The sequence below is a fragment of the Trichechus manatus genome, unplaced genomic scaffold (assembly GCF_000243295.1).
Source record: "Trichechus manatus latirostris isolate Lorelei unplaced genomic scaffold, TriManLat1.0 scaffold00026, whole genome shotgun sequence".
Classification (NCBI taxonomy): domain Eukaryota; kingdom Metazoa; phylum Chordata; class Mammalia; order Sirenia; family Trichechidae; genus Trichechus; species Trichechus manatus.
Window position 1 is genome coordinate 20559742 of NW_004443962.1, and position 10969 is coordinate 20570710.

The window sequence follows — 10969 nt, forward strand, 5'->3', positions numbered from 1 at the left end:
GTGAGGTAAAATATCATCTCATTTGCAGATGAGAAAACTGAAGCACAGAGAGGTTAATTAACTTGCCTAGGGGCACTCAGTTTATGTGGCTCTAATGTCTGTGCTAATTCATAAACTAACCCATAGGCAAAGAGGGTTAACATTTCTTGAAACTCTTTACCTACCTGACATAATGGACAAATGCAACAAGCAGGCATCCCAAGTAGAAGGAGAAGAAGATGAGGAAACTGAGGAGAATGGATTTCACATAAACGGATCCTGGATGAAGAGAAACAACTTGGGTCAGGTTGAACTCAGGAGAAAAGAGGACAGTCAATGTCTATGTTTGGGACAGAACAGTTCCAAAGGCCCACCTCCATTGTGCCTATTTTTAAGTCCCAAGAAATTTCCATTAAGAAAAACAAAGCCACTTGAGGTCACCTAGACATCATCCACAAATGACTGTCGTTCTCAGTGAGGACTTCCCAGTGTAAGCTGGGAAGAGACTGCCTGTACACAACTTCATAATGAGCTCCCCTTCACTTTGGAAGGGATTTAGCAAAATGCTCTGGTTCCCTCTTCCATCTCTAGTGTGGACATATTTTAGTTTTCTTAAGATGAATCTGGAAGGATGTCATCCTTTCTCTGGAAGGCTGACATTAGCACTGAATCATATGATAGACTTCCTGATAGGAATTTCTCACCTGCTTCCTGGAGCCAACACTGACCTTTAATGGAAGGAACAATGGTCACTTTAAGGTTCTTTGTTCGTTGTAGATTCCAGGTCTGGTTCTCCTTTTCTGGTAATAAAGAACAAGGCATTGTGGATCAGATACCAGGTTCTTGGCTTGTTATATTTTTCAAAAAATGGCCAGAATTAACTCTGCTGTATAATTTTATTTTAGCAAGAACTGGAGGAAAACCTAACCACTAAACATTCAAACCATCTAATACTCTCTTTGGTTAAAACTTATGATTGGGTCTTTGCTTGGGTGCATTTTGGCAACACTAACTGATACAAATGGGACTGCAATCTCCCGTCCCCAGTGAGGAGTTGTGGACCCTTCTCCTGGCATCCGTGTGGCTCAAATGTCACAGACATCTGAAGAAAACAGCTCCAGAAGTAAAAAGCTACCTCTTCTTTTAGTCAGCTACCTCTTTTTTCTAGTCAGTGAGGTTTTTCCCCTCCCCTTATATAGTCATTCAAGGACTTGTACTTTACCAGGAACTTTCGGCACCGATGAAACTCTTGTTGTTGTTGTGTGCCATTGAGTCGATTCCAACTCACAGCGACCCTATAGGACAGAGTAGAACTGCCCCATAGGGCTTCCAAGACTATAATCTTTAGGGAAGCAGATTGCCACATCTTTCTCCCATGCAGTGGCTGGTGAGTTTGAACCACTGACCTTTTGGTTAGCAGCCAAGTCTTTAACCATTGTGTCACTAGAGCTATGTAATCAGATTAAAAAACAAACAAGCAGAAATCTCACCTAAATACCAAGGCAACTAGGTGACACGCGCAGGGGCAGATTATCCAATAGACAAGGTAAGCATAGTGCTTACTTTGCTTACCAGATCATCTGTAGTGAACAATGTCACATGGGCTTCAACCATATCTTTGAAATCCATGTGAAATTGTTCACTACAGATAGGTAGGTAGTAAGCCTGTGCTTACCTTGCTTACTGGGTCATCCGCCCCCAACAGGGATTGTGAATTTGCAAAGAGGCTTTGATTCTGTAGGAAGGTGCTTTGGGGTTGGGAGGGAGACAGATGCTAGACATACCTAGAGGTGGAATCTTTGATGTGGTGAAAAAAATGCGAAACTGTTCACCACAGATGATATGGCCACGCAACAGAAAACACTCTTCTGTGTTCACCATGTATGGATCATCAGCTGCTGGGGACTGTTCAATCAGCAGCCTATTCTTTTCCCGAGATAGTTACTGGGTAGTTTCTTGTAACTATTTGGACTGCATCTAAGAGCTCACACAACCCCTGTCCTTGGGCTAGGTTGTCACAGTTTGCTTTCTTACTATCTTGTAAGGCACAAGTTTGGCAAGCAGAATTGAGAACTCTGAATTTTCCATGTAACTCCTTGTGGAAATGATGAGTACTGACAAACATAAATGGCTCCATTAGGGCTGGCTACCAAACCAATCTTAGGAAAAGGACCTGGTTTCTTGATTCACTGTACAAGATCATTACTTCATAATAACAAATATTTGTTGAATAAAGGACCAGCTGAGTAATTATACCTATCTGATCTGAGGAAGCACAAGACTTTGTAAAGATGGAATGTATTACATGGCATTTTGTAATATTGATAATACCTTTAGATCCATCCTTTTCTTGCCTTTCTTTTTTTCTCAGACTGCCTTGCCCAGTAACTGGAGGTGGTGATAAAAGGCCCATGTGAGCTTTTGGCTTCCTGTCCATTTCCCTCCTTCAGGTTTGTCCTGGAAGCCAAGCACTCCTCACTATCTCTTACCCTGGATGAAGAAAGATCCTCCACAGGCATAATCTTCAGGCTTTATCACAAACACCACGAAGAATTGCTCGCCTGGAAAATCCTTCTTCTGCATAAGACATAACAACCTTATTACAGCCCGGCAAGAAAGATAGCAAGAAGAAGGAAAAGGCCATGGGGGAGGAAGGCAGAAAGAAAGAGGAGAGAGAAGACAAGTAAAGTTCACCCCTGCCCCCTAACCCTTGCCCCTTAAGTCCTTAGAAAGGACTGTCACATACTCATGATCTATATCCCAGATTATCTATGACAAAATAACCATTACATCCAAGAAATTAAATAGATAAACTGTTGTCGTTTCAATTTATTTTGTGCACACTTGAGTGCACCATATAAATAATATGTCAACAGCCTAGGTTTAATAATTAATAGTTGTATACTGTAAAACCTGTGAAAGCCAAAACCTGTGGAAGGTGGAAACCTGTCAGAGAAAGAAAGTTCAAATATTTTCCACTAATAGTGACAGAAAAGTGGTAAGTTGCACCCTGTCAAAGGTGGAAAACTTGTGAGACCTGGAAAATTAAGGCACTTCGGTCAAGTTCCGCCTCTTACAGGTTTCTTTGTATTAAGTTTTCATTATTTTAAAATCTAAAGATAAATGGCTTTCTTTGAAGTCACACAGTCAGCAGTTAAATAAATAATTTGGGTTAGGGAGGCAAAGTCTAAAGTCTGGAGACCCGAGTTATAGTCCTGACTTTGACTTTCTCTAAGTGTGCTTCTCTTGTGTCCCTTATTTACAAACAAAGGGGTGTTTGATAAGATGATCTTTAAGGTTATTACAGTTTAGAAATGCCGTCAGGAGAAACTGTCATGTTTGGTAAAGGGTCAGCAAAAAAGGATAGACACCCTCAATGAGATGGGCTGACACAATAGCCACAGCTATGGACTCAAACATACCAATGATCACGAAGATGACACAGGACTGGGCAACATTTTGTTCTGTTATACATAAGGTCGCCATGAGTCGGAGCTGACTCAATGACAACTAACAAAAACTATAGTTTTAAAACTCCGTTTTTTATCATCCTCAAATTTCTGGTATCATGGTTAGCCAACTAAGAAAATGGCCCAAGGCTGAATCATAAGCCCAAAAGAGAAGTGAGAATTCACTTCAAAATACTTCCAAGGTAGGGATGTACTGATATCCTTTGTGCTTCATTAATTTATTGTCCCAATGATATAAAATCTGAGGTTCCCAACTATACTTATTTTTCTGTTCATTTTTATTTGGGCCCACATAATGCTGGAATGCTGTAGAAGAAATAAGCACTAAAAACAAGAGCAGATCTTTGGGACAGCAAATCTGAGGCCCTAGACCATTAAAGCCTGACTGGTAGAAGTTTTTAGGTCTGATGCCCAAATTATAATTAATCTCTCTTCATTCTTTGCTTGTTATTCAACAAATAGTATTATCTTACTGCAAAGAACAGATCAAGGTGCAGGTACCTCAAGCTTAAGTAACCACCCTGAAGACAGGGACAGAATCTCTTTTAAAATATTCTAGCATGATGCGTATACATTTTTTGCTATAAAATTACCGTTGAAATAATAATTTAATTACAGATACCAAAAGGGTAAACTAATCCACAAATATGGTTTATATTCCTTTGAACTTGTCCATTCTGTCCAGAGTCGAAGACCTCTTTTGATTACCATTACTGATACAAATTACTAGTATATGTTTCATTGCATTAAATGGATCAGATAAACTTCACCGTAAAATCAGCACCTCTGGGCTAGAGGGACCATGGTCTCGGGGAACATCTAGCTTAACTGGCGTAACATAGTTTATAAAGAAAATGTTCTACATTCTACCTTGGTGAGTAGCGTCTGAGGTCTTAAAAGCCTTTGAGCAGCCATCTAAGATACTCCACTGGTCTCACCCCTTCGGGAACAAGGGAGAATGAAGAAAACTAAAGATACAAGGGAAAGATTAGTCCAAAGGACTAATGGACCATAACTTACATGGCCTCCATCAGACTGAGTCCAGTACAACTAGATGGTACCCAGCTACCACCACTGACTGCTCTGACAGGGATCACAATACAGGGTCCTGGACAGAGCTAGAGAAAAATGTAGAACAAAATTCTAACTCACAAAAAAAGACCAGACGTACTGGTCTGACAGAGACTGGAGAAAACCCGAGAGTATGGCCCCCAGACACCCTTTTAGCTCAGAAATGAAGTCACTCCTGAGGTTCACCCTTCATCCAAAGATTAGACAGTCCCATAAAACAAAATGAGACTAAAGGGGCATACCAGCCCAGGGGCAAGATGAGAAGGCAGGAGGGCACAGGAAAGCTGGTAATAGGGAACTCAAGGTCGAGAAGGGAGAGTGTTGACATGTCTTCGGGTTGCTAACCAATGTCATAAAAGAATATGCATACTAAATGTTTAATGAGAAGCTAGTTTGTTCTGTAAACCTTCATCTAAAGTACAATAAAAAAAAAGAGAAAAAGATCAGCACCTCTGCTGAGAAGACTAGAACCTTCTGGTAGTCCACGGGACTTTACCTCTCTAAGATATCTGTCAGATATATGTCCCATGGCACCATGGTTTCCCAAGAATCTCCAAGGGGAACAGGGCACCTGGCAGAAGAGTTTTGCCCCTCATTGTCCAGGCTTTGATTTCAGGCTCAGGCTTTTAAACCAACCGGAAAGGAAAAAGCTACAAGGCATGCAGTGGATGGCCATCCCTTTTGGATGCTGGTCCAGTAGGTACCCTGACTACAAATCATGCATTGTTGTTGACAATAGTGACCAGAGAACCAATGTCTCACCTGTAGTGTGATGGCAGCTTTCTTGGTCATGGACTGATAGACACCATTAAATTCCACATTGTGGTCAAGATCGTACACTGGGCACTGAAGCATGCATGGGGGATAAGAAGGAAAGTATTACTGATGTTTATAATGTCATATCACACTTAGGCCCTCTCAGGGTCTTCTCACCTGGACCACAGAGCAAGGGAGTCCTCACTAAGTCAGAAGCCATAAAAGTTTTACCCCAGAGCAGTGATGAAATAGTCCTCTTAAAACTTGGTGCCTTGTCCTCTAGAGCCAAGGTCACTTCCTATGAAAGAGAACTCTGAAAAGACTGTCTAAAAGATATAATACCGGTCCCATTCTTGATTAATACCTTATGAGCTAGAAATGGACTAATGTTACAATGAAATTTTTAAAATATAGAACAAACACTAGGTTTCTATTTTATTTATCTTGTGCCACTCACTACTTGAACTTTCTTCTTCTTTGTCATGATTATTCCTTTCTCTGTCTTGTCATTTATTTGTTTATTTATTTATGAGGTGTCAGCTATTCTTGGTCTCCTTAAATCATGGTCTAAAAACATGGACTGTCCACTTGTGTGTGCAAGGTACTGTTTTTTATTATTTAGCAGTTAGAGGGGGACATACGTAGTAAGAGGATGACATGGTCCCCACCTCTCTCTCTCATTTATTCTAGGACAATATAATGCTCTATGTTGGAAGGTTGACAGGTTATCAGGACTCACCATGAGATTCTGGATGGAGACAATGGAACATGGATAAGCCATCTCAGATACCACTTTAATGATAACGGAGTCCACATCTTTGGGAAATTTATATAGAAAATACTGAGAATAAGAAAGAGAAAGACATGACTTGTTAAAATTAAGAAATACTTAAACAATCGCAAACTCAGAATTATTTTCACATGAATAGGATAAGTTCCTCTAATATTAGGCACAAAGTTCAGATGTAAATCTCAGCAAATCTGCATTAATTTAGATATTCATTTGTCTCATACATACTGAGCAACTGCTCTGTGCTCTGGCTCTGGGCCCACTGTTAGGGACACAGCAGTGAACAAGGCAAAGAAGCTATTTTGTTACAATGTTGCTATTTTATTTACTGTGGTATGACAGCACAATAACCATTTCTTTCTAGACTAAACTTTCTACACTTATTCTAGTTCTTACTTATAAGAAGAATCTCCCATCCCCACTTCATCTTTTGGATTAAGGATGTGCTGGATGTAATATGAGACAGAATTTTCTTCTGTGTGATCATTTTGAAATACGAAGCTTCACCTTGTAAAGCAGATAAGCCTGTTCTTCAAGAATTTTTAATGACCTTCTCATAGGCAGAATTAGCACTAGACCCAATGTTCCCCTAGATCTTTTGCTAAAGATTCTATTTCCTGATTGGACTATAGTAAGAACATATTTAGATTCACAGACCAAGTTCTACACCTAAGATCCCTGACACATGTTCACAATTTTGGGCAGGCTGAGATATCTTTAATAGTATTTTTCAGATATGACCAGAATCAGGAAACATTTCTAATAGAAAGAGATTCTACTATTTACCTACTTAGATTATGAATCCACTGGAAAAACTTAATAACTCTAAGTTCAAAACTTGTTGCTAATGTTGAAGAAAGGTGACTTCTGCCCAGTAATTATAAATATGGTAACTGGTTGAGAGGCTTGCCATGAAATACGACTAAGATTTTGAGGAAAAAAAACAAGACAAACTGCATATCCTTGGGCTCTAATAAATCTAGCACCTTAAAAGAGACACAAAACTTAATTTTGCATCCCAACATCCTCTTTACTAACCTGATACTGAGAACTGAAGCAATAAAAATAAAATGTTTTCCAACAATCTAAAACCTTCAACCTTCTGATGGGGAAAAAAAAAAAATCTAAAAATTAAGCAGGGCAATTTACACAGCTGTTTGTAAGTCTGTTCATGCCTCGTAACAGACGGCAACACCCCGCAGAACCCACTTCATTTTGCTCTTTCATTTTGAAGTTTGATTCAAATAAATACACTATAAATACACAGAATACAAGGTTCCTCCAAAGATGAGCTCTTTGGAATTCTCAAGAGGTGTACTTGATTCTTAGGGAGCCACACTTGGTAACTCAAGAGCACCTCCATGATTACTAGTAGCAGTAATGACCATCAGAACATCCCTAGATGGTAGTTGGTTTTGTGCATGCACCTACTGAAGCCTTATCTATATGTCAAAGGACTATCACTCTCTTCATCTCTAAATTAGCATACACCCCAAATAGCTGTTTCTGACTCCAGTCCTGACAATCTACTTTCACTAGAAAGAAGTAAATGACATGGACCCAAAGCAATAGCTGGAATTTAGGCTAAAAACCATCTTCTATGTCCTGATTACCTGCCCAGCTTTTACGACCTGTCAGTATCTACAGGTATAGAGGCAGACAGTAATGACAAAGGTTATCTGAGAATGTAAAGTAGCTTGGGTGAGTTTACAGGAACAGAAAATCCCTTCCTGCAACTGAAGAGGATATAAAAGAGATCAAAATAGGAACTGTTACGAGTAAATGAAGACTTTTACAGATGTCAAAGAATTTCTATTTTTGTTTTAGTGTATATTTTTTCTGGCTTGGGGCTTATATACAAATAATTTAAGCTTTAATGTTTACAGACCTTTTTAAAATAAAAAGAAACCACACTATATAATCATCACTGACTTTCAGCTTACAAGCCCTTCTGTTAAAGTCGTGCCACATTCTATATATCATATTTATTATAGACAGTACTCTTCTTGTAGTTGGAGTGTGATCCCTCCCCCCTCTCCTGGGTAGCTCCCATTGAACCTAGTAACTAGAGCTTTCCAAATATTTCTTGAATTACGGTAAGTGGTCAATAAATGTTAGGGCCATGGACTGTGTGTGGGTCCATGCCTGTCACTGGGCGGTAGTATATATGCACCGCAGAGGCTTTCACTAAAAAGGAAATTTAATCCTTACTAGGTGTGCCGTTTGGTTTTTTAACTGGCTCATTCAGGCTTGGAAGAGCTGATCTTGTACATCTCTTCCCAACTCTGTGTTCAATGACATCACGTTGGCAGCTTGAAATTAGCCATGATAGAGGTATTTACACTGCAGAAATGGGCAAACACTACAAATTAGGGCTTTCTCTTGGAGAACCAGCTGTTAAATATTTACCAGCACACCAAATCCAAAACTAAATGCACTACCATCAAGCTGATTCAGACTCATAGCGACCCTATGTGACAGAATAGAACTGCCCCATAGCGTTTCCAAGGCTGCAAATCTTTACAGAAGCAGACTGCCACATCTTTCTCTCGCAGAGCGGCTGGTGGGTTTGAACTGCTGACCTATGGGTTAGCAGTCAAGAGCTTTAACCATTGTGCCACCAGAGCTCATAGATGTATAACAGTGTCCATATAATGTTAGCCCCAGTATCTCTAAAAGTAAAAATTGAGTAGCCATTTATGAGCAAAGCTATATTTACAGCCTGCAGAAAATTTACAATAAATATCAGGACATTAAATAAGTCTGATTAAAACTTGCTATTAAATAGACTTTACTCTTTATTTCAGAAGCTATGACAGGGGAAACTTATTTATTCCACCCATAAGATTGTGGAAATTAAAGTCTATCTTATTTGTATTTCCAGGTCAGTTATTATCTGTGTACCTGTTTAAAGTTGCCCCTCCACTCCCCCCAATCTAAACACCATAAGGGCAAAAGTTGCGTCTCCACCTTCTTCACCCCTGTATCCCCAGCACCTAGTACCATCTATGTAACACGGTTCTTGGTACATAGTAGGCACACGATTTTCTGAATGAAGGTTGAACCAAGAAACATCTGCAAACAAATATCACGCCTCCCATTTCACATCAGTTAAGGTGACAAGATTAAATGTTGTGTCCAAAGTTCCAGGGCACGAGTAACATTCCCAAAATACAAACATATCTCAAGTTGTGAAAGATCAAGGGAAACACCACGTACTGACGGTACCTGTTACCATGGCTTTTTTGAGTAACACCAACGGGTAGAACGACAATAACTCTTAACTTACCTGAGGTTGAGAAGGGCTGGCAGTGAAGTGAAAGGCAACATTTGTCCTGAGAAATGAAAATGGGAGAGCAGAAAGGGAGGAAAGTAAGAGAACAGCTTAAGTTAGCAAGCAAAATCATTTATAGGAAAGAAAGCCATCTTAAACTAGAAGCAAGCACTTTTGTGAAGGGAGTTCTAGTCCCATCAAACTGACAAAGTAAATTGCATGAGGACCTGGCTGTTTCAACTTTCAAGAATGATCAAAGTGGGGGAAGGGGATAATTTTTATTCCTTTAAATATCTTTGGGGTCATAGCTATATAAGGAAGTACTTTGCTTACTTTTGTAGAAACTTTTACCTTAGGACTCTCTTAAAATTTTACACTTAAGCACAGGGTTTAGGGGTCAAAAATGGGCTGAAAAAGTGAAGAAAAATAGGCTTGAGGTCTGTTCAGATAATGCAGATAACACTTCAAAGTAGTCCTGATCTGTCCATGGTATAAAATCATTAAAAAAAAACAAAAACACGGTGAATAGGTAATCACCATGGGGTGGTCCCTAAGGGATAAGAGTATGTTCTTCCTGTCCCCAAGCACCTCCCCAGTTGCCTGCTGAAATGGATGAAATTCTTCTCCAAGATTTGGTTCTCTTTGGGTTAGGCACTGCCTTCCATAACCCTCCTTTAACATGCAAATACCACCAAAAGAATATAATGAAGAAGTTATTGTCTCTCTTCAATGAATAATTTACTGTGAATTATTTTATTAGATACTTTCATTCTTCTGTGACAGACAGCTGTGATGAAGGCATTGAGAAGAGTCTTAGGGGTGTGCAGGAAGCATAGACTGTAGCATAGAGTGCTCTTTGTGGTAAGTATCTGAGAGACTGCCCAAGAGGCTGAAAACACAAAGACCTACTTGACTTTCTCTATGGTTTTGTAAGGGCTATTTTGGGGGCTTTTGCTTTTTCTGGCTCTTCCTTCATCTTTAGCTGTGAAGATGACTCCTGTATGTGGACTGCACTCTCAATGCTCAGGCTGCTGGAAAGCCACACCTGGAGGGAGGGCTTGCCCCTGCCCCTCCAACTTGGCCTCCATTTCTAGGAATCTGAACCTGAACTTCTTCAGGGGTCCCTCACCAGCTTCGTCCCCTGGGACTCTCTGAAGAGTATCTCTCTTCTAATTTTCCTTTTATAAAAATTAAACAGCTTTGATTAAGGGATCTTTTGGAAAGGGCATGTCACGGCATTGAATCCAGACGTTTACAACTGGAGGTGCTGTTTAGAAGTAATACAAATTGGGCACTAAAGGAAATGACCAACAATTAGAGTGCAGGAAGACTAGGCTCAGAACTTAGCTCACAGCAAACGATAGAGTTTTTATATACCCACTTTCAACAGAAATTTTTATCCGTGTCAAGGATTAGTTCTGCTGAAGTGCAGTTGAAAATTTCCAGTCTTAAGTCACCTAGAGAAACCAAGTCAGTGTTAAACAAGTTATGTGTCTGCTCGGAGATTCCACGGCCAGAATTTAGGGCCCGCAGGGCTGTGTGAGGGAGGCTTGGACGGCAAGTGCCCTTTCAACCGGGTTTCCGCTGTGGGGCATGTCATCTGCTGTTACCAGGACAATCTGGGGCCTT

At 40.0% G+C, this 10969-nt stretch overlaps 1 protein-coding gene across 1 annotated transcript in view; it reads right to left on the reverse strand.

Moving 5' to 3' along the window:
* Positions 1-10691, reverse strand: part of SIDT1 (SID1 transmembrane family member 1) — an 83791-nt gene extending 73100 nt beyond the window's left edge. The window contains 5 exon segments of the mRNA XM_023728870.1: positions 165-258; positions 708-779; positions 2469-2615; positions 6008-6117; positions 9356-10691. Coding sequence (XP_023584638.1) covers positions 165-258; positions 708-779; positions 2469-2615; positions 6008-6117; positions 9356-9396 — 464 coding nt within the window. The 5' untranslated portion in view covers positions 9397-10691.
* Positions 10692-10969: the final 278 nt, after the last annotated feature.